Consider the following 24,645-nt stretch of genomic DNA (forward strand, 5'->3'; position numbering starts at 1 on the left):
ACAGTATGTTCATGTTCAGACTTCAGACAGGAGATTGAACATACAAGAGTTTTGGAAGATTTATTCAGAACAATTTCATGTATTAAACTAACTGAAATTATCATGTCTGCTTTCTCCATATACCTTGTATGTCAAATAATTGTTATTTGACAAGAAAGTGTGTAACTAAACTTTTGTAACAAATAGAATTACATCATTGAATTGCAAGAACAAAAATTCTGAGAGGAGTTAAAAGTTCAGATGGAATCCCCATCGATGAATTTTTCTGATAATGAATGCGGAAAATAATGCCTTGAATTAAAGGGAAAAAAAAAATGCCCTCCGACTAAACATCTATTGGTCTGCATCTTCCTAGTCATGGAGTACTAGTACTAAATAGCAGTCATTCCTGCGAGTTCACGAAGCTTCTCACACACAACGAAGGTGATTGCTGTCTGAGGACCTAATCTTGCAAAGGTGGCAAACCCACTGAAAAATGAGAGAACTTGTCAGGAAATATTGGTAAAAGAACATACTATATGATTAGTGGGGATGATTAATTCATGTATAACATGTATGTATTGACAAACAGAACTTTAAATTTCTAACTTTTAATGCTCCAAAGCTTTAAATCGATGGATATGCATACATAAACAGAGATTTGGGTAGTAATGAATAAAGAGATGCCACTGATAATCTGCAAAATTTTCTATAAGTATGCGAATAAAGCTACCATGGATTTATCCTTTCTAAGCTTAAATTGATTAAAAAATTATTAGCATGCTATGCGGGGAACCCACCCTTTATAAAGCGACGTTACACCCTCTGTCACCACAACCTGTAAACCAAGAAAGGCTGAGATATCAGAAGAACATCGAATGTGTATGAAATACATTAGCTGACGGATTAAAAAAAGGTCACATAAACCAAAGTTGAAGATTTAATTAGGTGTTTTAGATCTATAATTAAAGGAAATGGGCATATGATGAAACTTTTTATCCTTCATTTCAAACATAAATTATTCACAGCATATGCACTGCACATCATCCGACAATTTGTAGCAACCACCTCTTCTATTGCGCCCCTGCTAACTAATATCTCTCCATTTCTTTTGTTTGATGTGGGTTAGTTCAAAATTGAACTAATCAACGTCATATATTTGGAAACAGAGGTAGTATCTCAATCTGATGCTGCTTTTAGTGATGAATTTTAGCATTTTGCTAGCAGTTCCTTATTTTGGGTGAGGGCAAAGTTTGCTAACAGTTCCTAATTTCACAACAGAAACATAAGATCAGGACGAATACCTGATAACCACAATGGAAGCCATTCCTGTATACTCTGGCACCTTTGCACTCACGCTGCAACATTAACCTTGTTTTGATCATGTCTATAGGTGCAGTCACAAGAGTACTAGCTGTTCCCGCTACGCAACTCGACCTTTGATCAGACAGAAAATAGCTGTCAATTTATTTCATTGAAGGATAGTCATGGAAATGCAGGAAAAGAATTCACAGTACATGAGATGTAATTGGGGACCTTCTTCAAGTGGCGTCCACTTCAGCAATGCCTAAAGCAAATAGAGGAGAAAAAACATAAGCAGAGCTATTTAAACGGCTGGCAGAAGACGTACCAGAACGGTGCATACCTGCTTAGCCTCATCATAAGTAGCCATCTGTGATGCCGTGAGGCAGCCCGCCCTTGCCATTGCTGGGCCAACTCCTTTCCAAAGTGCTTTGACCCCTTCCTCTGCTACGATTTTCTTAAGCACCCCGATTGTACTGGTTCTGCTTGGACTCATTTGCGATCTCACCTATACAATGTGTTTAATCCATATCAAGTTCATATAACAAGTCATGGAGTTTTTTCTAATGAAGTACATACCTCAATAGCATACCTTCAAAACCTCTGTTGGATTTGTCAACGCAGTTGCTAGGGCGCCCGCAATTACTCCAGATGCAAACTTAAAAGCGAAGTTTGTTGATCCAAATGCATAATTGCAGACATATTTGCAGGGCTCATATAACCCTAATCGAAGGCCACCGTAGATGACAGATCTAGTCAATGCTGGTGCCAGTCCCAGGTAGAGTGATCGAGGCCCTTCCACTTGTACCATTTGTGTAAATATTGTCCCCTGACAGGTTGCAGTGTTTCATAGTATTAACATAGTTGGAAATAAATTTAGCATAGCAAACGTTATATATAGGATTATGTAGTGTGAGACTGAGTACCATTCCAACTAAGTTTCCTCTTTGCCCAGCAAGCTGCATTTGGAGCCTAACTTTGATAACATCTGCAGAAAAAAAAAATGATATATAAGGAGTTACTTATGTCCCAGAGAAACAAATATATGCAAAGAAGAAAAACCATTTCTTTGCTATATTATCAGCATCGGCGCAGTTATAAGCAAATTGCCTCGATTTAATTCAGAAATATGTCCGTGGTTCTGCAAGATGAATAACGAATTTGCTTGTGTGTTCTCTACCTCTCTTCCATTTTAGTTAATATTATAACTTACTTTAACTCAACATTTGTACCACTTTTGTCTGTGATGCATGACAGTTACTCGGTATAGTAGATGAAACCGGTCTGTCACATTCTTCATTCATCATTTTTTTCTCTCAAAAAAGCAACAAGCTATGAAATGTGTTTGAACATTGGAAGCTCACTTGGTTGGAAATTAGAATCTGAATCAAGAGCACAATTCCTTCAGTGCGATAAGCATCAACTTGCCAAGAAAATTGCACGGGAACACTCAATATTTCACACTAAATTACATCCATCCTTTCTCCAGTACTCATTTCACCTTGTTTCAGTTGGAATAAGATTACTATACCACCCCAAAACCAACCAAAACCAGTTCTTCTTTTTTCCTGGTTCACTCCACACAATCTACTCCACAAATTAACATCGCTTACATCTGATGGATGAAACTAAACCTGAATCATCAGCACCCCAATTTTGCAAGCCAATCTCCTTGCTCCCATTCCCCAATCCCACACTACTACTACTATACCTCACACTTCCAAGAGCTGATTAAACATGGCATAAAAAACCTAGCTAATTAAGCTCCAATGCTCCACATCTCCTCCTCCTCCTAGGGTTTCCCCATTTCCATCCCCAACCTAACACAAGAACAACTAGGAGTAGCGTGCAAAGAGAAAGTAGGTGGGGGCTGACTGAGACTGACCGAGCGGGTGCGTGACGGCGGTGGCGGCGGCGACGGCGGCGCCGCTGGTGCCGAAGTGGTACAGCGCGCCGCCGTGCCCCGGCTGCATTCCTCTTCCTGATCTCGGATGGAATTCAATCAATTCGCCCTGGAAGGAAAAAAAGATCGGCGAGAAAGTAGAAAAAAAAAAAGAGGAGAATTTTGTTTTCTTAGCTCTCGACCACGCGAGGCAGGGAATGAGGGAGGAGGAATCGATCGACGCGAGAGATAGTTTCAAGAAGCGAAGAAAAGAAGAAAAAAAAGATTGGACGGGATAATCTTAGTCCAAGAAGCAAAGGATTGGAGGAGAAGGAAGGAATCAAAGATCGAAGATTCAGAGGAGCAAGAAACTGGGATTCAAGAACAGAAAAAGGTGAGAAGAAGAAGAAGGAGAAGAAGATTGCGGTGGCAAATTCTGCTCCTATTCGCGTGGAGAATGCGAGGAAACGAACCCGGAGCGGGATATTCACGCACACCCTTCTCTTTTCCTGTGGGAGATTGCGTCGATGGCGATGCGGTAGTGAATTATTCGATGCGTTTTGTAAAGGAAAATAAATTTTGTTCTACGATGTTGACATCGAAGGGCATTTGGTCTAGTGGTATGATTCTCGCTTAGGGTGCGAGAGGTCCCGAGTTCAATTCTCGGAATGCCCCTATTACTTTTAGTTTTTTTTAATCTTGTTTTTCGTTCTTCACTTGCGCTTTCCTCTCGTCTTTTTCTGTTTTCATTGCGTTTTTCTCTCCCATTTTTCTGTTTTTCTTTTTTATCTTCCTCTATCCTTTTTCCTTTTTTTTCACTTCTTCCCTTATCTTTTTTCTGTTTTCAGTTTTTGTCCGGAATTATTGCTCTTTTTTTTCATTACATTTTCCTCTCCCTTTTTTCTGCTTTTATTTTTGTTTCTTCCTCTATCTTTTTTTCTGTTCGTTTTTTTCCTTCTTCCTCTTATCTTTTTTCTGTCTTCAATTTTTTTCCAGAACTATTGCTTTTTTTTCCCTCTCCTCTTCTGCTGCTGCTTCTTCTTCTTTCTCTTCTTTCTCTTTTTTCCTTTTTTTTTTTGTTATTGCTGTTGTTCAAATCCCTGGTTTGGTTGTCCCTGTAGCCATCTGGCATGGTATATTCTTTAGGGAAAAAAAGGTATATTTTATTCCTGCGAACCAAAACAGGCTAACATGGAAGGCAGCAAACTTTGTTCTCTGAAAGTTGGTTTTTGTACCATTCAGGTGGCACATGTTTAATTTTGTACTACTTAATACTCTCGAAAGTTTAGACAAAATTTCATGATTTACCCTCATGAAATCTCCAAACAAGCTTCCTTATTTGATCTTTGATGCAACCAATCTCCAAACAAGCTTTCCTTACCGATCTTTCATGCAACCATCTAGGGGCAAAAAAGAAACTTGTCCAATACAAAAATGTAATACAATTTGACAAAGTTTGAGTTGAAACCATCTCACGATCTACCCATAAATATAACGGTGAACTCAACCAGAGACTCACAAACGAGCCTTGTGTGCTGTGATCCCAGCTGCCTTCATTGCGTCAGGATTGACCAAGGAATTCGCCAGTGCTCGGAATTTACAATCAACCACTGAAAAATAAAGATGATGACATTTCAGTTTTTTTTCTCTCCACTGGCAATGTTAGATGTTCGCAACCGTTAAATTATTATTACAAGCATTTAACAGGTTTTGCAGCCTTGATAACATATAATCTCTCTACGAAGGTTGCGCTAGAATGTATCTTTGTTGAACACCAAGCTAATCAGAAATATGGTATAATATGTGAACATACTGATACTGAATCTTCACAATCAACAGGGTAATTGCAATAAAATGGAACCAATATCCGACATGATTTACAAACAGCGGTTTCTAAAAGTTAAGGATGAACTAGAACCGATTTTGTAGACATTATGATCGAAGGGAAGGTTGCTCTTTGGACAAACCTTACTGTATCTTTGTCAGAACAATATCACGCATCAAGCTATCTGGAGCTGTATGACGAGGCATATGAAAAATAATGTAAGACATACTACTATAGAGGAGAGCTTGTGTGCTGGCATAAAGAAAAGGAAGAAACAAATGTAAATACCTGGCATGCCTGTAAAATGCTCAAATTGACCCATTGCTTGCCTTATGAACATCTCCAAACCGCTAACTACTGTGGCTCCACACTCTGCGGCCTCTCGGAGAAGTCTGGTCTCTTTTGGTGTATACACCGCGTCGAAGACAACGGCATAAGATTTAAGTGCTTGCTGCAAAATTATGATTTGTCATTACATGTAGCTATGAAGGCAGAAGGTACTGAATACAAATGTCATCAAGTAAGACTAATTCAGAACCTTGGATAAAGGAGTTTCATTGACATTTGGATGCATTCCAATTGCAGTTGTGTTTGCAAGAATCATTCCTTCCTCTGGATGGTAATTTTCCAACTCCGCCAAAGTCAGAGCAGGCGCACCAAGTAAGTTGCCAAGTTCTTGAGCACGCGCTGGAAAATAGAAGGCATAAATATATGTTGAGTTCAGAACATCATGCTCATTGTCCTATCACACCTTTATCTTAACAAACCATTTGGCAGAAAATACAAATTTAAGAAAAAGAAACACTAACAAACTTAAGTACACAATAAATATCAATTAAAAGCCCGTAGTGCAAAGGTATCAACTGTTCCGTGGAGCACCCCAACTAGATTGCTCCAAACCAACCAACACATGAATATAGGCATGGGAGCTTTTGAAGAAAAAAAAACTAGTGTAAAATCATATGTTCTCCATCAGTTATAAAATTCAAATTTGAATTGGATCTACATATCCAGAAACAAAATCAAGTGTGTTCGAGGAAAAAAAAATCCAGAAACAAAAGGGACAAACCTCAGTGAACAATTTCCCTTTTTATTTTTCAGCAGAATTTTTCCTTTTTATTTCCTGATGTGTAATTTTAAATTTTGTGGAGTGATGGAGTACATCAAACTCTATGCTACCATTTTTATTTTCAAATCCTTATTATGACTATTTGCGCGTGTTTTGGTTGGTATGGAGCCCCAACTAACGTGTTCAATGGAGCGCTAGATATCTTGTCAGCATGTACTAGTTATAGCCAGGGTAGTAATTTTGGACCCAAAAGGTCTGAGCATTTTTACATGACCTTGCTACGAAAGGTTCTCAATAGTGAATACTTCTCAGAAACAACACACTTTTTTTTTGCCGGGACAGAAACAACACACTCAAAATTATTCAAATGGAATGGCACTGTTTATGGTTAAATTTAAATCAGTATAAAATGAAGTTATGGAAAATGTGCATACCAAAAGTACGGTTTGCTATTACAACTCGTGCTCCCTTCTCTTTTGCACCATAAGCTAGTGCTTTCCCTGCACCACCAGCTCCAATAACAACAAAAAGCCTCCCAGCCAATGGTGAAGTGGTAGTATCCGTTGGTTGCGAAGCTAAAAATTGATTTAGCACACACTTCAATGAATACTAATCAGCAAGATACTGGAATATAAAGTATTATGCGTGTAGAGACCTCTTATTCCATCCTCAATAGCAGAAATTGCACCAACATAGTCAGTATTGTAGCCTACAAGTTTTCCATTAGGTTTTCTGATGATTGTATTGACAGCTCCAATGTCCTGGACAAAATTATTGCTTACAAATGTTACTCTGGATTTATTGAAGGGTTCAAGAATATCCTAAATGGAAAAGCAAAAAAAAAAAAAAGCAGATAAAATCACCTTGGCGATAGGATCAACTTCATCACAGCACCTAACAGCAGCTTCCTTATGGGGAATTGTGCAACTGCAGTCCAAATAATTAGATGAAATGGATAATGGTTATACACATGGAGTATTAGAGCATGGGGTCAAGAAATAAAACTGAAACAGAAATTGTGTACCTAAAACCAGCAAACTCTGGTGAAGAGTATGTATTAAGAAAGTTAGCCAGGTCGTCCACCAAAAAGGGCACATATACAGCATTGAGACCCACTGATCTGAAAGCTTCATTATGCAAAATTGGGCTTTTACTGTGGCCAACAGGTTTTCCGATAATACCATACACCTTAGTATCTGGACCAATCTGTTTAATATTGTACACATTAATCAAGTCTGTTACTGTGGGCTGAGCAGGCGCAGATTCTTTTCCTTTTTCAAGAGAGCCAAAAGTAAGGTATCCTCCAAATTTGGGGCAGAGCACTCGAGAGATAAAACCTCTATCATTCATCACCAGTCCAATGATTGGCACCTGCTTTTCCTAATTCATTATTCAAATAAAACATATTGTGAATTAGGAATCATATTAAAGAACTTGAGAAATGAAGCATGGGCATCGGCATATAGCATAATATTTTTCTCAAATGTGAGAACTCCTGAATCAACAAGCTGTGCATTTTAAGTCCATTATCCTAACTAGCTACTCTACTCTATCATGTCTTAAAAGTTATATTACTGTATACTTTTGCTAACAAAAATAAAAGAAAGATGCCTTACACTAGATGACAAGGATTCAATCACCCGTGATGATTTATGTTTCTTATGTATGGGAAATTACACCTTCATTACAGTCCAACTGTGCACTAATAATCTGTGTGTAGAAGTAGCAACTATTCTAACCCTGGATACTGGCACACCTTATTACCGAGAGAGCCATTTTACCGACCTGCTTTTGAATGAAGAAATCCTTAGAATGTTAGCATGTTCATTACCAATTATTGTAGTGAGGATATGCTGATAATAGTGCAGATTTAACTAAAGTATAATTCTCATCGACAACTTAGCCTTTATAAAGCTAACGGCCAACGAGAGACTGCAAGCTAGCGAGGCAACAGAAAACAGATAAGTGGATTATATTCTCAATACAAGAAATAAATACCAAGACACTAACACCTATGGATATAAAACTTGAATAGAATCAGATGGTAAACTCACTTGGCAATGTACAAGTATTTGAAACATTTTTGCCACATCAACAATTTCGGTGGCGGTGGTTGCAATTTTCACTATGTCAGCTCCTGTTGCTTGTATCTGAGCCACCAAATTTTCGAGCTCCTCTGTTGAAGGAGTGTTCTCAAAGTTATGGGATGAAACAATAAGCTTACATGTTTCAGGTTTCTTTCCAGAAATGAGTTTCATAAATTTGTCAGCGACCTGCGTAACAAGAGGGTTACTATCAATTGATTTGTTGGTTTGGAATACACAGCTAACAAGTACAGCTTTTTCAATACTGATCATTTTACATAAGAGTTTATTTCAGTGATTTAGGAACTTGACATTGTAAGCTTAAACTGGCAGATAAATAAGTATCAGTATTGCAACCAAATGAAAAAGAACTTTTGATCTGGGTAAGAAACTAGACAGACTTACATTGTTCATTCCATTTAGCTTAAAGTAATGACAAATACTAAATCAAATCGCAAATATCTCTTTGAGAAGTTTGCGCACATGAATATACATAATCTTATGGTTCACAGAGAAAATGGAGTGAGGGTAAACCCAACCTTAAGCTCAATATCAACATATTCAGCCCCCATTTCCATTGCCAATAGAAGCGCCTCGAATCGTGGCTCGTCATCGCCTTCATATTCACCTCCTTCCCACTTCGGCCTACACAAGAAAAATCAAAAAAAATTGCTTAGCTTTTTAAATGCTGCAAACAATCCGAAATGTCCACAGGAGTAATAACCAGATGATACAATTCCCAAGTGCCTGTCTTATGATGACAGATTCTTCCTTCTCCATTCAGTTCTGCTGAATAAAACCTATTAATATCTAAATTCCCAAGATGCAATTCCGAATTGGAATCCACCGAGAAGTTCTCTAACATGTGCAGTGCAATTCCCCACCACACCACACCAACCTCGAGCGAGGGAGGAGGGGGCTCACCTGTAGGTGACGAGGGCGGGGAGCGGGCGCGGCTGCGCGAGGAGGACGGGGAGGTCCCGGCGGGGCGCGAAGCCGGCGAGGCGGTCGAGCCGGAGCTCCGCCACGTCGGCGCCGAGCGCCGCGGCGGCCGCCAACTCCGCCGCCATCTCCCGCGGCGCCCGCGCCGTCGCCGGCACGCAGAGCAGCGTCCTGGCCCGTGCCACCGCCGCCGCCGCCGACGGGGGCACCATCGCCGACGCCGACATCGCCGGAGCAGCAGGAGGAGGAGGAGGAGGGACGGCCGCGTCGTGTGGCGGCTATAGTACGGTGGTTGGTGGTGTGGTGGGAATGGGGGTTTTATACTCTCTCGATTTTGGATGGTTTTAGACATTTTTTTAAGCCGGTTTTCATTAGCGTTTTTTTTTCAAACTGCTAAACGGGGTATTGATATCGTAAAAAACTCAATTAATTATGTACTAATAGCTTTCTTATTTTTTTTTACCGTATTTAATAATTATATTCATCACTACCGGTGTGGCACGAATTCGATGTGGCATGTGACAACGGAGCACACCAGATCCAACGTGGGATAGGAGAGGTTGACACGTCAGATGATGACATTGTGAGAGCATGTTTACCATAGTACCATAATAGGCTCATGTATCATAGAGGTGTGAAAACCATCACATTCACATTGTTGACTTATTGTAAGACAAGATAACTAATTTTATAAAGATAATGATTCTAGCTAGGTTTGAATGTGTCGATTGTTATTAGATTTGTAGTATTTTTCTATTATTAACTTTGAGAGTAAAACTTTCATGATGGATTGTTTTTAAAAATATCTCTGTTGGTGGCTGTTTATATTCGTAGAACTACAGCTGCCTAATGCTTACCTTGAAGGGAAAGAGGTGGGCTATGATTTTCTTATCCAATTAACCCCACAGCCAAGCTAAGCTATTTTTTTTAACCTGTTACTACCTTCATCCTGAAATATGAGTAATTGACCTATAAATCAATCATGCGTCCAAATCTTATCACCGTCATAGCCATCGAAGCCAATCTAATGAAGACTACGCCACACTAGTAAGGGAATATTCAATACGGGGCATCCACGAAGGTTCTGACATCTAAGATGATGTCATTGCATTCCATCCTGAACTAGGTTTTACGTGGAGAGCTCACCTTGAGACACAAAGGTGATAGAGAGGGTGAACAACATCTGAAAGAAAAGTATGTGCCATCTATAGACGTCACGATTTTGGTGCTTCCACTAGCGTTGGCACCCTTGATCTAGATCGTAGCATGTGCAAGTGCAACCTCCTTCACCCTCTCTCGTGTGTGATTATTATGACGCTAAACCAAACGTACCATGACACCATCTAGCGATTTTTCTTATGCGACTTCCACTTAGTATATTTTTTTTCTTATGTGAGTTACACTTGTACATAAATGTTACTTGTCCATAAACTTAAAAAATGCATGATACAAGTCCAAAAAAAATAGCAAGGGAAAATCCCTACATCCATTAATAGAAAATGAATGGTTGCTCTTTTCATGCTGTCGGGAACGGAAGAGGCTACTCTGACGTAAAGTCAGAGGGACATGGTCATTGACGTGTAGCCCCATGAAGGTGGGCCCCACCTGTCAGCGACCCACGTCCCTCTGACTTTACGTCAGAGGAGCTCCGTCTGCCGGGAATAGCCCTCTGTACCCCATTCTTTTCCTTTGTTTCTCTTTTGTATTTGGTTGTGAGTTGGTTTTGTGAGGCAATATCCTTTAATCTTAATAAAAAATACGTAAATCATTTGCGTATTTTGAAAAAAAGAAATAGAGGTTACCAGATCCAGCTAATGAGAGATAAAACTAAGCACAATTTCTTTTTTTTCCTCATCCTAACAACCGATCAAGAGGGTGCTAGTGCTAGAGACTCGAAGCATCCCAGAGATAGAGAAGCAGAGCAACAACTTGTGAAGCAGATGTTCTCCCTGAAGACCTCTAGCATGGCATCCATCAACACTGCAAAACTAAAAAATAGATTCAACCTAATTTTTTTTTTTTGCGGGGAGATTCAACCTAATTTGATTTAAGGTTCAACCCATCCCATCTATCAAACCAAACACACGATTACATCTCACTAATTTCTTTTACTTTTTTTCCTTCTTTTTTTCCCCTCTTATCATTTTCCCATTCTTTTCTTGTGCCCCACCCCGAGTTTTCATCATGAAGGGTGTCTGGCTAGGAGCAAGAAGGGGGACATACAAGGGCAGAATAAAAAGGACAGGACCAGACACGTGGATGAAAGGGAGAGAAGAGGACTGGCTTGACAAGGATAAAAGGAAAAAGAAGGAGAAAAAGGAGGAAAAAGGAGACAAAGAGGTCATGCCATATTGCATTTAGAAATGGTGCATAGGGGTGTGTTTGATAGCACAGGTTACCAACCGGGGCAAGAGTACGCGCGAAAAACGGAGCGGTCTATTAACGTGTGATTAATTAAGTATTAGCTATTTTTCAAAAATGGATTAATTTGATTTTTTTAAGCAGCTTTCATATATAAACTTTTTTTAAAAAAACGCACCGTTTAGTAGTTTGAAAAGCGTGCGCGCGAAAAACGAGGGAGATGGGTTGAAAAAAGAGGCGCCGAACACACCCGGGCGTGTTCTATACTTCTCCTTTTTCAAATTTTACTTTCTCATTTTTCATATGCACGCTTTCTGACTAAACGATGCGTTTTTTTTTTCCAAAGATGTTCTATAAGAAAGTTGTTTTAAAAATTCATATTAATCACTTTAAAGTTTTTTTAAGTTAATACATAATTAATTATGCGCAAATGAATCGCTCCATTTTCCGTGTGCAGGGGAGAAATTTCCAAACGGTACATTCAAACACAGCTTTAGGGTTAACACAGTCTAAAAATGCATTTTTTGAGTTTATCGATCAAATGTCACCCGTAAAATAAGTTTAAGAACCATTAGCGTATTTTACTCAAAATCGCATGTGACTGTTGCAAGTACTTACAAGTTACAATTACATGATCACATCATCTTTCAATTTTCTCAACAAAGCGCCCGCCCAGGCACACAAAGAAACCTGATGAACCCAATTCAGTAGAGAAAGATCTGAGATGCCAATTCCCTGCTAGGATGGTTCAAAAGCAAAACCCATCTAGCAATTGCTTGGCAATGATCAGTCATCAGATGATGACTCCATCCTCTGCGATATCAAACTCACCGCGGCATTGGCAGCCGAGAACGCGCCGTGGAAGCTCTCCTTGTATGACAGCTTCTGCAGATCTCCCACCATCTTCAGCAAGATCTCTCCCAGGTCAGACTCTTTCGCCGTCAGGGACTCATAGAATGACCGCGCAGCGGTGTTGCTGATGTCCACATTGGCTGGCTCCGGGCAGTACTCGTCGTCGAGCCACTTGTGCAGTGTTTCCCTCAGCCATTCGGATTCCTGTTGAGAAGTAAGTTAATCTCACATATGGTAAACACCAAGATTTCATAACTGCAATGGAGTTGTCATATAGGCACAAGGGACAAATCATCTGTATAATTCGGTATAGGGCAAGCAAGCTGTGGAATCAAACAACAGGGTTTCAGCTAAGAATAAATGCCATTTGTGTTAATATGATCTACTTCCTATTCAAATCATAATATAAAGGTTATTCACAAGCATCGTTATTTATGCATACAATGCAAAGTTTCCAATTAAGCATCGATTTCTTCGGAACAGGCCATAGGACATCATAGCTTGAATCAGAGACCACAGAGTGACAGAAAAAAAAATGCATTGTTGCATTCAAACAGAAGATAAATGTAAGCAACCAGATGCTCACAAAGCGCATACATTAACACATTGTGATTTCAGGACTAGCATAACACATTCATGTGCACATTTGTTCACTGAAATACCATAACATTTCAAGTTGAACTGCAAGTAATCTGACAGGGCACTACAACTACATTATGTTAAAGTTCCTTCAGAAAGCATGAATTTGCAATTCAAAATTAAACCTACTACCGATTACTGAACCCTAGATTAGCAGCAGCGATATCCAAGAAAAGGATGAAAACCACACTAATCACCCACAAAGTCAGCTACAGAATCGAGGAGATGGGTTCTTGGACTGGACCTGCGCTGCTCCTGCAGGGGTGAGCCAAGAACCGGGCACCCTCAGCTCCTGCACGCGGCTGTCCTCCTCCTCCCCGCCGCCGCCGCCGCCGCTCGCGCGAGGTGCCGGGAGAATCCGTCGTGGAGAGGAGGCCGAGAATCCGGCGAGGTTGAGCCGGGAAGCGATGAGAGGTTGCGCCCTTGAGGTGGGAGAGGCGCGGCCATGAGCGTGAGCGAGGAGAGGGGAAAGGACGGAGGTGGAAGATGACATTTTTTTCCCTTTTCTTTTCGCAGGTTTGTGTTGTTCAGATATTCTGCCTCTGATATTTTCTCCTTTTTTTTCAATTTTCATTTTCAGATGTTCTGGCTTAGGTTTTGGCTGTAGTTTTCCAAACTTTTCTATTCATTCTGGTTTTATTTGCTTGAATTTGTATGATCAAATGGAAATTATGTGGAATTCCCGCATTTAGGCCATGCACTTTTCTGTTTTCGTTTGCACGTTTCCTAAGCTACTATACGTTTTCTAAGCTACTACACGTCGCGTTTCGTGCAAAAGAAACTACCATATAAATTTTTCACGGAATACCTCTCTAAAGCAAATTTTTAACTTTGTAGTAGTTAATTTATTCGCATATACCCTCAAATAACTATCTAGATTATCCAAATCCATCAATTTCAGCTATCTAGCCCTCAAAAAAGCCAATTTTGTTTCCTCCAACATAATATTTTTCTAATTTTCATTCAATCAGATGTGTGGTGGATAGGTGGTTGCTTACCACAAGATTGTCATCCACATCAAACACAAACCCATGAGTTCAGGAGCTGCATTTCCTGTCCACAAATCTACCATTACATCATCTCATTCAGATTTTCATAGTTTCAGACCATGAAAACGCTGTAGCCTGTAAGCCTCCTCAGAGACCCAAGAGGGATGAACCAGTGACTCTTGACAAGTTATTAGTATTAATTTTTCTTCAGCAGTATACAGTACATGAAATGGAAGTGGCACAGAACAAGTGGTCTCAATTAATTTCCCTCATGTAGCCTTTGGAGTACAAAACCCTACCTTCAATGATCAAGGAAAGAATAAATGGGGTAGCAGGAATGACTGAACATACAATACAGATAGAATGCAAAGTTGGCCATAAATTTTAGAAGAACGTATTCTCTCCCGAAACGCAATTGCGAGATCAAAACATAGCAGCAGCCCTTTGGCGTTTCCGAAAGGGCTGATGAATTGAGGTGCATGGTTTTTATGCAGCCTTCTCCAGCACGAGCTTCTCGATCAGGTTTGCTGCATCCTGAACAGTTGCGATGTCCTGCGCACTTGTTTCGTCGACAGTGATGTTGAATTCCTCCTCGAGGCCCATCACAATCTCAACCTACAAAGGAGATTTGGCATCACTGTAATTGCGCCGTATTATCGGAAATGCTGCTTTTGTTTGGCTGACAGGGATTACCGTATCCAGTGAATCAGCACCGAGTTCAGAGAATTTTGATTCACCAGTGACAGCAGTTCCCTCAGGGAGTGCCAGCTGTGTCTTAACTATGTTGCAAACCTTGTCGACTGTCTCTTTCTTAGCCTGCTCAACATAATGGTGAATATCAACAGTATTCCAAATTGGTTCTCACTGTTTTAGTGTTGTCTAACAAGTTTCAGTGAACACAAGATTGCAAATTATTTCACGCATTGCAAATTATTACTAGTTTCCAGGAAAAATGGTAGAAGATTTGCGCTCTTTATCTGACTAACTAGATAACACACATTGTACATGAAAACTTTAGCTATGTCAAAGTGTCTGGTTCGTATTTATAGAGTGGGGTTAGCCTTGATGAATCTAGGCATCAAGAAAGCACTTGATCAAGTGTAAATGAACTAGGCGCCTATGCATCAATAGAACAATAAAAGAACCATGCCAAGAACTCAAGATGAACTCCTATTTAATTATCTATTTACTGCCGATTCACTAGATATTCCAAAATCTAAACTAGTTTGGAATAGGTAAACAATTGCTCCAGACACCTATGAAGGTTCTTGAAGAACACATGTGCATAACAGAAAAATGTGCAAATAAACTCAATACATTGGTAGAACAATTGCTAATAGGAGAAAACCTTAGCATACCGAGCAGCAAATCTTAAAACGAAGCTGACTTGGCCTTGAACGAATGGACATAAAACTCATTCTCTGGCAGTTGAAGGAAACTGAGCTCCGTCTCGAAATTACATTAGTCACCTGAAATGCACATCAACAAATTGCTGGTGTAACTGGAATATTCATATGCACAGAAGATGATGAGGGTACTACAGTGGAAACTGGAAAGTATGAACATATGACATCAAACTAACAATTTTTACTTTGCTCAAACAAATGCTAGTTCGCTCAAAACTTTTGAGTGCTTGAACACAAGATTGCAATGCGACAAATATACATTCAGACCCTTTGTTAAACAGATTACTTCAAGTTTTTTTCTACTGGATGCTCCCACTGTCCTCACCAAAAAAAAAAGTGCTCCTACTGGATGAGCAATAAAAAAGGAGAGTAGATTGGCAACTAGGCTCATTTGTGAATCTAAATGCTCGCTAACCTCACTGACACGAAGCTGGAAAACAATAAAAAAATTAACATAATTAAGCTCTCAAAGCCAATATATCTACAGCACAAAACATGAATTATCACTGACTTTTGACATTAGCCCCCTAGGAAGCAACCAGCACTTGTAAATCTCTGGTGAACAGAACTTATCTGGTCTACGGTTAGAAATAACTTAACATGGACAATACACAAGGATGCCAAACTTTTCAATCACCTCCTCTGGTTTCACGTGTTGAAACCTAGGTATACATGTGGAATCCCATGAAGCAGGACACTCCAGGTCCACCAAGATGCACATGAAAATACTAGTCTACACTTGTAACAAGAAAGGACGGACTTTTCTATTCAACTGATGCATCAACATTGATGTGGAGAAGCCAAGTGTTGATAAAGAATATTTTTTAAATTTCAGCAAGATCTAAAGCATGTGCTGCCATTTGCTGTCCTTAAGTGGTTTCTCAGAGCTTTTACAGTGTCTTCCCAACTAGGCTGCATTAGAATTCATAAATTTTGTCTTAAAATAAGTCCAACGGGGGATCCAATCCAGTTACAGTGCCCGTGTTACTTTAACTATGACAATTTCGGAATCTTTGCAGTTTGCACTAAAATAAAGAGGAAATGTGAGCAATTGAGCTTTTTTTCCATGACGCTTAACTTCCATCAATCTCAATCCAAGGCTAATTAACCTTGTAGCTTATGTAAAGCATTTGAACCTGCACAATTGTAAATTGTAATCACACTTGCGCGAAAACCTACTGCTAAGCACTGCCTATGCTATACTGTTTTTGACATGTACTAATCATAGACAGATTCCCCACAATAGGAATAATATATGACATGAAGGATAATACTACAAGTTTTGCAATCTGCATCAAGCAGGGAAGGAACCTATCAAGAAATCGAGTAATGCTACCCAGAGAAACTAATCCAATCGGAAGCTGCCACTAAATCATCATCATCCATACATCAAGCCAATCCAAGCCAAGAACCAATCCAAAAGAATGAAACCAGTTCACCACCCCTCAAACCCTCATGAATCACAGGCTAAAACTCAACAAATCTGCAGAACAGCAGAACAAATTACAAACCCCCCCCCCCCCGGGCAAAAAAAAAAATCAAGAAACAGGGCATACATATGATACACCAGGCAAGCTGAAGTACTGAACGAACCCCAAGAAATCAAAAAGCAGCTACAACTAAAAGAAGTGGTGGGCTTAGCGCAGGGCACAAACCTGTCCGGGCAGTCGCCGGCGTGCGGCGGGCGGCGAGAAGGACGAGGCGGCGGCGGCGAGGGAGTGCGCCATGGGAGGCTGGGCTGGCAGCTTAGCTGAGGTAGGGGCTTTCTTGGCTCGCGAGCTAGCTACCACGCAGACGCAGTAGTGGCATTATAGCTCAGGTAAGGAGATAAATAGATTGAATAGATAATAGGATAGAGGAGAGAACACAGTCCAAGAAAGCGGTAGATGCAGCTTGCGTTGCGTTGCCTCCATCAACGAAAATGGCAAAAGATGAAAGGAAATTATGCTATTACTAGAATAGGGTGAATAGTTAAAGTGGTCCTCCAAATTTTATCTAAAGCTCAGTTTAGTTCTTGATGTTTCAATCTATCCATATTAATCCTACAAGTTTTCATTTTAGTTCAAATTTATCCTTGAATTAACAACTCTATTTATAAATGACACTTATACCCATAATCATTCACATATATAAGAGAAAAATTACATGTTTGATTTTTTATAGATAATACATAGTATATTATGTAAAACAAAAATAAATTATGTAGTAGCAAGTGTACACGATAACAATTGCTTAAGTTTCATGTGCATATGTTGAAATAATGAGAAGTACATCTGTAATGTTTTTTATTCATGTTGACTTTCTCTTTTATAGTATATAGTTGTATACAAATTAAGGGCAAAAATGATATTTTTTTAATAGAAATATTGACTAAAAATAGCCATATGACATATTAAGTGGGCCCAAGGATGATTTCAAGCCAAAACAAATATTTGGAGGAGCTATGTGGACAAAATGAAACGTGAAGGACCAAATTGAGCCTAAAAGGGTCAATTAGGCCTAGAAGGGGGTGAATAGGCTAATATAAAACTTAAGAAATGCGGAAGCAGTAATTTTCGGAGCTAGGCTGGGAATTTTCGGAACTTCCGAAAATGCACAGAGCAGCGCACACACAAAATGAGAACTCTAGATCTACAAGACTATAACAGGAAATACAAGGCACAATCAGCAACTAGACCAATAGCGGCACAAGCAAGCAAAGCTAGAGGAGAGGGATGAAGAAATTTCACCAAGATGTAGCTCCCAAAGTTGTTCCCCGGAGTTCAAATCCTTGAGGGGATTCTACTCTCCGTTGAGGAGCTCACTAAGAGCCGGGTCTTAGCTAACCCTTTCCTCAAGAGGTTGTACTAAGCACTCCTCCTTTCACTAAGAAGTATCTCTTCCCTTGCGGAGGCGAGATCCGGCCTTCACAAACTTCTCCCGGCCAACCACAAGTAGATCGGTGGCTCGGGAGTGACACTAGCCGTCTAGGAGTCCTCAACCTCCAAGAGTAAAAGATGATGCAAAGATCTCCCGGAGATGATGCAAGTGCTCACAAATCTTCACAAAGACCACAAGAAGCACCCACACAAGCTCGAATCCACACTCTCACACACACACCAAATCCAAATCAAACACGGGTGGAGAGATGAATCGAGGAAGCAAGGCTCAAATGAACGAGAGAGAGAGCAAGCCAAGGGCACAAATAATTGGAATGGAACCAGCAGCCCTCACAAGTGAGGGGAGGTGGGTATTTATACCCACAGCACAAATCTACCCGTTGGAGTGCAATAAAAGGGATTTTCGGAACTTCCGAAACAATTTTCGGAACTTCCGAAAATTCCAGATCTGAGAAAAATCGAAGTCAACACCCATTTTCGGAACTTCCGAAAATACTTCCGAAAATTTCCAGAACGCTTCTGTGTATTTTCGGAACTTCCGAAAATTTCCAGAACACTCCAAAAGAGAAAAGCTTCGAAGAAAATTTGATTTTGAGCACACGCATCACTCCTTATATGTCTATGCATCATCCCCCTTAATAGTACGGCTTTCCTACGACACAATGCGAGGAAAAAGATACAATATACCATTTGATCATTGCCGCATTGCATCGCGATGTCGCATTCACGGGATATGCATTGTATTACAACATGTTGAGGACTTAACAACCTTCACATTTGCTTGAATAAAAATATTAGTCCTCTCTAATCGCATTGTAATCAATCATCAAAATCATTAGGAGCCTAGATGCACTTTCAGAGCCTTCGGTGAAACTTGAGGGACTAAATTAGCTATTCACCCTACTAGAAATACTACTAGTAGCTTGTTGCTGCCAGGCACCGTTCTTTTCGGCAACTTACATAAGTACAACTATTCATTAGGAGAGGTCACATCCCACCTTTTTTTCAGAGAGAGACTAGAGGACAGGATCCTGTTAGGACGGGATACTTAAAGTGACTCCTCCCCTTTCTTTCCTCTGTATAGCTGAGCTTGCACGTCTTTTCTCCTTGTCTTGCTAGCCAGATCAACAGAAGGAAAGGGAGGAAACACGTTGAGGAGGGGAAGGAATGAGAGGATAGCAGATGGCAGCAAGAGGTTCATTGGCCAGGCACGACGACGATGGCATGCGCTCCCTCCTCACACCTGGTACCTATGGGTGTTCTGGCTGGTACCTGGTACCTTGGATACCGGCTAGTATCTAGATATCAGACCTTGGTACCTGGTACCATGCCTAATACTTGTGGGTATCAGCCATGATTCCTCCCTCCTCACACCTGGTACCTATGAGTGTTCTGGCTGGTACCTGGTACCTTGGGTACTAGCTAGTACCTAGGTATCAGACCTTGGTACCTGGGTACCAGGCCTGATACTTGTGGGTATTAGCCATGATACCTCCCTCCTTACACCTGGTATCTATGAGTGTTCTGGCTGGTACCTGGTACATTGGGTATCAGCTGGTACCTAGGTATCAGACCTTGGTACCTGGGTACCAGGCCTGATACTTGTGGGTATCAGCCATGATTCCCTAAGGTACCAGGCATGATACTTGGTATCAGCCATGATACCTCTTGATACCAGTCAAGAATGACTTATTTCCATGGTGGCCACCTCGTCTCCAACGTCGTTGTCGCTCCCTTCTCCCTCTTCACAATCTTGGCTCCCTTCTCCTCCTCCTCCGCCACCACCCCCATAACCGGACGCTTCTCTAGGGCGCCCACGAGACCACCACAACCACCTCCGCCTCCCCCACCTTTGCCGGGAGAGACCCTCATGACCGGGGAGTAGGGAGGGAGGTGGAAGATGGAGAGAAAGAATCGGAGAGAAAGGAGGAGGAGAAACGGATCTGGTGGAGAAGAAATGGATCTCGGGTGTATCCCGTCCCCACGAGATTCCGTCCACTAGTTTTTTCTCTTTTTTCTAGGTTGTTTTTTTTAACGGAGGGAGTAGCTTTCTCGTTTTTATTATCAAATTACTATACCGTTCATTTTATGTAATATATATATACAAAAAATAAAAATCATATAAAAATAGAATGCAATCATATAAAAATAGAATGCTCTCGACATGTAGGTTCTGTTTTTGCAAACAGATCTCCAATCCGCCTAGAGGAGAGATGTCTTTTATTTTCAGATTTGCTAAAAAAATCCGCCTAGAGGAGAGGTGCAAGCAATTTTTTGTCAAAAAAATAGTCAATTTTGTGACAGTACGATTTACATTAAGGCGCCGTTACGGAGAGTCGAACGGAGACCTTCGAGTAGCAGACAGAGCTCCTAACCAACTGAGCACGCTATTGGCATTCACTTTCTTGCCAAAACAAATTAATATTGAATTTTGAAGTACTTATACACTAACCACACCCCACTTACATTCACTTACACGACACTTACACTATAATTACATATGTAATTTAAGAACTTACAATATAAATACATGCTGACTATTGTTTGGTGAAAAATATGGTGCCATAAATATAGCTACTCCCTTTATTTTTTGTTTTTAAGGGGGAATCGGATATAGAGTTGGATTTTTTTAGACAGAATCGGACATATTCTTTTTTTTATTATTATTTTCGTCCTTTTTACCCGGTGTCGGATTCGTACCGATCCGATTTTTTTTCTTTTTTTTCGCCCATTTTTTTCGGTCGGACAGGTTTAGGTTTTTTTTTTCATCCGAATTTTTGTGGATCGGATAGATTTGGTTTTTTCGCCCTTTTTAATCGGACAGTTTTGTTTTTTTCTTTTATTCCGCCCGGTTTTTTTTTTGACAAATTTGGTTTTTTCGTCTGGTTTTTTTTACGATGAAAGCACCTCTTATTTTTTTAGATATATATATATACACACATATATACCCGGGGTGCATTATAAGTAAAATACTCCCCCTCACATCCTACCCCCACCCCACCCCACCCCACCCCCCCCCCCCCCCCCCCCCCCCCCCCCCCCCCCCCCCCCGGTAAGCGTAACCCACCCCAATCTCAGCCAATAATTTGTTTACCATCAACTCGATCCACATTTTTCGGATCCAGCGGCACAGGCACAAAGCGGCAACGAGGAGGAGAGGCAATGGCGTGAGGCGCCCGGCGACGGCGACGGCGTGCTGGATCTAATGGGTCAGGCGGCAAGAACGGGCATGTCCATGTTCGTGCGAGGAGGCGGGGACGGTTTCGCTCCCGTTCACGCGGTTGTCGCCGGCATTCGTCCGTCCCCGCCGGTACTCCCGTTCCGCTCAGCCACGGCTTCGACCTCCACCGCCCCCACCGGGCCTCCACCTCCGGCGTCAGCTTCCTTTGCGCGCACCAAGGAGCACCGCCACTGGTTAGCCCCGTATTCCGTCACCCATTTCCTCCTCCTATTCCTCCGCTCTAGGTGGCGACGGTCGCCGCCGCCGCCCCCCGTGCTTCCGGCGCCGTCACTCGTTTCCGCTTCTGTCGTCCACGCTGGTCGTCTTCTTCGACTCCGTTACCTGACCCGCGAAATCCAGGGAGCTCTCGACGTTGGTGGACGAAGGAAGCCGATGGTACCCCTCCCTGACACCGGTGGCTGCGTGAAGCCGTTGTCGTGGCTCTCCGGCACCGGATCTGGTGGCTCGGTGTAGAAACTGAACGGCGGCGGTGTCAAGAATCGGCAGCGGCGAGGAGGCGCTTCCAATGATGTGGAATGAAATCCTCCAAATCGATCCTGGAAGCGGCGATGGCAAAATCAATCTTGCTGTGCGCTGTTCTATTTCTTTTTTGCCTAAGGGAATATATAAGGTTAACCTCTTCTCTTGGTCACCGTGAATCAGATTTGCTTTGCATCAGCAGTTAGAACCGATTAAATTTGTTTTTGCCTTCATTTGAGTTGCTATGGTTCTTGTGGTGTTGAATCATTCCCATCGCCAAGATGTGAACCTGCAGGGTAAAGAAGGATGAGATCTACGATAACCCACTTAATTAGGTATTAGCCTGAACTGAAAATTACTACTCCTCATCTGATGTATATGGCGAACTTACTAGACAATCAGGCTTTTGAATGTTACCTGACCACACATTGTTACTAACATGTGCTAATTTTAGTCAGAAATAAATATTGAATGTTCAGCTGTTGCTCCCTGATTGGTACCCCAAGGAGAGCCCAAGCCTGTGGGGATGGCCGGATGGGCGCTGCCCACGCCGCCAACCTTCCTCACACATCCACAGGAGCAGGTACGCATTGACCTGGTCTTTTTTTCCCATGTATTATTGCCTGCGGGTTGATGAGTTTTCTTATTGACTTTGAGCCATACAGACACATGTTATAGATTTTGTTAAGACTATTTGAAATGCTCGATGAGCTAGTTATTAGTATTCTGGGGTTTTGGAGCTCCCAGACTCATCATATAATAGAAAGATGTGAGCTTTGTTCAACAGAGCAATTTTCCTAAGAAGATTTATCGCTTCGGGATGTTGGATAGTTCTAGTTTTCTTATTTTGCATCTTACTTTTTGCCAACGAACGGTACACATCTTCCTCAAACTATGGAGAATTCATTGGATAGCTGTACGCTGAAATTTCCTGGTTCAACATAACAACAGAGTGATGATGGGACATAATGCATTAGTTCCCAACCCATATATATTTTTGGTGCCTGCATTGTCAAGTTTCAGGCTTGGAGATTTGTCCTTCTATTTATATTTTTGGTGCCTGCACACAAATATAATGTTACATAGTAGCTGATTTGTTAGCAATTTACTTATCTGTCACTGAATCAGAACCATGAGCTTCTTGAGATTGCTAAACCTGTTACAGTGAAAGTTCTTTTTGGTTAGATATGTAGTGCACACGTTACCAGTGTCCGCATCCATTGTCTGCTGGAGGTCCTTGTATATGCTCATCATCGTTGGATCCATTCGCTTCTTGGGTTTCTTCGTGCCGGTTCTTGTTTTCTTGGTATTGCTTTGCTCATGGAGGTTCATGTTTTGTTGATGCATTGTCATGGTGGTGGATGCTGCATCTCAGCCTTTTGCATGATTAATTTCAGATTGTGCTTTCCTTTCTAGTGCAGTGCTGCTGCTAGCATCTTACAAGGTCATTAAACTGTATGATGGGGAGATTGGTTCAATTAAGTATCTCGATGATTCTCAGAGTTATTTTCTATATGGAAAAAAATATGTTTGCTTTCTTTTATGGCAAAGCAATTCACAACAGCAATCTTATGGCTATGAAATACTAGGTTTAAGTGAAATCATATTTATTTTGCTGATTTGTGATACTTAGAAGTAACCTTCATTTTTTTTTTATCCAGATGGCTATGAGAATGCCTCTCCAGACAGCCGTGGTGACAGATATCTGTCGACAGGGAGGACTTGAGAATCTGCAGCACTTCGTCGGCTCAACGTTGATTTGTTTTATTGGCGTTGTCTTGCTTGTTGGATTCGTGCATGCGTAGATGGATCATTGGCCTTGATCTATATTGTCGTATTAGTCTTGGCATCAATCTTCATCACCGTATCCTTCAGTGGTGTTGCTGTTGTGAATTTTTTACTGGAGCTGTTGTGATCTTTAATTAGTTCTGTTTATTCTACCGATGTACCACATTGCACGTGTGATCACATCATTGATGTAATACCGAAATTAATTTACTCGATCAAAATTTTTTAAATCTAACTTGTGAGTAATTAATTTACTGATAGGAGGCGGGATATAAGTTATGTCTACGCATAGAGTAATTCATCTACTGACATAAGACCACCAGAATCGGAACGGAATTCTTGCTAGATTCAATATGTTATGTCTATAGTAATTTCTTTACATAAAAGCCAAAACCAAGGAGGGGAATGGATCAATATGTTTCTATACTTAGAAGCCAAAACCACCAAGGAGGGGAATAAAATAAACCGGGAGTAATTTCTTTACCTAGAAGCCAACACAAAGGAGGGGAACAAAATAAACCAGAAGTAATTTATTTTACTGAAGAAAATTTCGTGGCAGCCAACAAAATAAAAATAAACCATCGAAAATAATTTATTTACCGAAGAAAAATTCATGGCAGTATTAATATGTTGATTATAAGTAATTTATTTACTAACAGAAAATTCGTGGCAAGATTAATATGTTGATTAGTAATTTATTTACTAAAAGGGAAGAGAAGCAGTGGGAATAAAAAAAAAGGTGGGAACGGAAGGGGTGGGTGGCGGTTGGCAGACGAGAGGGAAGTGGGGGTGGGAGCAGACGAGAGGGAGGTGGGGTGGGAGTGCCGACCAGGGGTGGGGTGGGGGGTAGGGGGTGGGGTGGGGTAGGTTGTGAGGGGAGCATTTTAGTTATTACGCAGCCTGGGTGCGGTTTAGCGCTGCCCCATATATATATAATATATATATATA

The 24,645-nt window shown here is 41.0% G+C and overlaps 5 protein-coding genes and 1 non-coding gene across 21 annotated transcripts; 2 read left to right on the forward strand and 4 right to left on the reverse strand.

The window, feature by feature from the left end:
* Positions 1 to 110: 110 nt before the first annotated feature.
* On the reverse strand, positions 111 to 4,367 carry LOC127757176 (uncharacterized). The gene is made up of 8 exons (XM_052282625.1): positions 3,167 to 4,367; positions 2,208 to 2,269; positions 1,874 to 2,110; positions 1,625 to 1,789; positions 1,497 to 1,546; positions 1,284 to 1,416; positions 780 to 817; positions 111 to 468 (listed from the first exon to the last, which is right to left on the reverse strand). The coding sequence occupies exons 1-8, from the start codon at positions 3,252 to 3,254 to the stop codon at positions 372 to 374; spliced, it is 870 nt and encodes a 289-aa protein (XP_052138585.1). The 5' UTR covers positions 3,255 to 4,367; the 3' UTR covers positions 111 to 371.
* Positions 3,767 to 3,838, forward strand: TRNAP-AGG (transfer RNA proline (anticodon AGG)). Its single transcript has one exon. It is a non-coding gene; the product is annotated as a tRNA-Pro (tRNA).
* Positions 4,368 to 4,524: 157 nt separating the features above from the next.
* Positions 4,525 to 9,360, reverse strand: LOC127757173 (bifunctional 3-dehydroquinate dehydratase/shikimate dehydrogenase, chloroplastic-like). Of its 4 annotated transcripts, none has more exons than XM_052282620.1 (11): positions 9,066 to 9,359; positions 8,681 to 8,786; positions 8,112 to 8,330; positions 7,082 to 7,428; positions 6,921 to 6,984; positions 6,713 to 6,818; positions 6,492 to 6,632; positions 5,527 to 5,675; positions 5,277 to 5,439; positions 5,131 to 5,178; positions 4,525 to 4,773 (listed from the first exon to the last, which is right to left on the reverse strand). In XM_052282620.1, the coding sequence occupies exons 1-10, from the start codon at positions 9,308 to 9,310 to the stop codon at positions 5,132 to 5,134; spliced, it is 1,587 nt and encodes a 528-aa protein (XP_052138580.1). In that variant the 5' UTR covers positions 9,311 to 9,359; the 3' UTR covers positions 4,525 to 4,773; position 5,131. The 4 variants fall into 4 exon arrangements, with proteins under 4 accessions (XP_052138580.1, XP_052138578.1, XP_052138577.1 ...); XM_052282618.1 differs by having other exon boundaries at positions 7,082 to 7,437; positions 9,066 to 9,357; XM_052282617.1 differs by lacking the exon at positions 5,131 to 5,178 and having other exon boundaries at positions 9,066 to 9,360.
* Positions 9,361 to 11,947: 2,587 nt separating this feature from the next.
* On the reverse strand, positions 11,948 to 13,501 carry LOC127757923 (uncharacterized). The gene is made up of 2 exons (XM_052283513.1): positions 13,180 to 13,501; positions 11,948 to 12,500 (listed from the first exon to the last, which is right to left on the reverse strand). The coding sequence occupies exons 1-2, from the start codon at positions 13,426 to 13,428 to the stop codon at positions 12,231 to 12,233; spliced, it is 519 nt and encodes a 172-aa protein (XP_052139473.1). The 5' UTR covers positions 13,429 to 13,501; the 3' UTR covers positions 11,948 to 12,230.
* A 600-nt stretch (positions 13,502 to 14,101) lies between these two features.
* On the reverse strand, positions 14,102 to 17,158 carry LOC127757924 (acyl carrier protein 1, chloroplastic-like). The gene is made up of 4 exons (XM_052283514.1): positions 16,986 to 17,158; positions 15,283 to 15,393; positions 14,618 to 14,740; positions 14,102 to 14,539 (listed from the first exon to the last, which is right to left on the reverse strand). The coding sequence occupies exons 1-4, from the start codon at positions 17,055 to 17,057 to the stop codon at positions 14,411 to 14,413; spliced, it is 435 nt and encodes a 144-aa protein (XP_052139474.1). The 5' UTR covers positions 17,058 to 17,158; the 3' UTR covers positions 14,102 to 14,410.
* A 4,103-nt stretch (positions 17,159 to 21,261) lies between these two features.
* Positions 21,262 to 23,932, forward strand: LOC127757796 (uncharacterized). 13 transcript variants are annotated; one of them, XM_052283377.1, is made up of 4 exons: positions 21,262 to 22,060; positions 22,191 to 22,244; positions 22,364 to 22,492; positions 23,571 to 23,932. In XM_052283377.1, the coding sequence occupies exon 1, from the start codon at positions 21,415 to 21,417 to the stop codon at positions 21,901 to 21,903; it is 489 nt and encodes a 162-aa protein (XP_052139337.1). In that variant the 5' UTR covers positions 21,262 to 21,414; the 3' UTR covers positions 21,904 to 22,060; positions 22,191 to 22,244; positions 22,364 to 22,492; positions 23,571 to 23,932. The 13 variants fall into 13 exon arrangements, 12 of the variants coding, with proteins under 12 accessions (XP_052139337.1, XP_052139341.1, XP_052139343.1 ...); XM_052283381.1 differs by having other exon boundaries at positions 22,368 to 22,492; XM_052283383.1 differs by having other exon boundaries at positions 22,389 to 22,492.
* The last annotated feature ends 713 nt before the right edge of the window (positions 23,933 to 24,645 follow it).

The sequence above is a fragment of the Oryza glaberrima genome, chromosome 12 (assembly GCF_000147395.1).
Source record: "Oryza glaberrima chromosome 12, OglaRS2, whole genome shotgun sequence".
In the NCBI taxonomy this organism is placed as follows: Eukaryota; Viridiplantae; Streptophyta; class Magnoliopsida; order Poales; family Poaceae; genus Oryza; species Oryza glaberrima.

Coding starts and splice junctions, on each gene's coding strand:
- LOC127757176 (XM_052282625.1), bottom strand. CDS start 3,254: ATGCAGCCGGGGCACGGCGGCGCGCTGTACCACTTCGGCACCAGCGGC. Junction 1,790..1,873: donor ATCCAACAGAGGTTTTGAAG/GTATGCTATTGA, acceptor CACATTGTATAG/GTGAGATCGCAAATGAGTCC. Junction 1,417..1,496: donor GGTCCCCAATTACATCTCAT/GTACTGTGAATT, acceptor GTCTGATCAAAG/GTCGAGTTGCGTAGCGGGAA.
- LOC127757173 (XM_052282616.1), bottom strand. CDS start 9,310: ATGTCGGCGTCGGCGATGGTGCCCCCGTCGGCGGCGGCGGCGGTGGCA. Junction 8,787..9,065: donor CCCGCCCTCGTCACCTACAG/GTGAGCCCCCTC, acceptor TTTCTTGTGTAG/GCCGAAGTGGGAAGGAGGTG. Junction 6,819..6,920: donor AAGTTGATCCTATCGCCAAG/GTGATTTTATCT, acceptor AATTTTGTCCAG/GACATTGGAGCTGTCAATAC.
- LOC127757923 (XM_052283513.1), bottom strand. CDS start 13,428: ATGTCATCTTCCACCTCCGTCCTTTCCCCTCTCCTCGCTCACGCTCAT. Junction 12,501..13,179: donor CCCCTGCAGGAGCAGCGCAG/GTCCAGTCCAAG, acceptor ACTTCTCAACAG/GAATCCGAATGGCTGAGGGA.
- LOC127757924 (XM_052283514.1), bottom strand. CDS start 17,057: ATGGCGCACTCCCTCGCCGCCGCCGCCTCGTCCTTCTCGCCGCCCGCC. Junction 14,741..15,282: donor GTTTTAAGATTTGCTGCTCG/GTATGCTAAGGT, acceptor TATGTTGAGCAG/GCTAAGAAAGAGACAGTCGA. Junction 14,540..14,617: donor GTGCTGATTCACTGGATACG/GTAATCCCTGTC, acceptor TCTCCTTTGTAG/GTTGAGATTGTGATGGGCCT.
- LOC127757796 (XM_052283372.1), top strand. CDS start 21,415: ATGGGTCAGGCGGCAAGAACGGGCATGTCCATGTTCGTGCGAGGAGGC.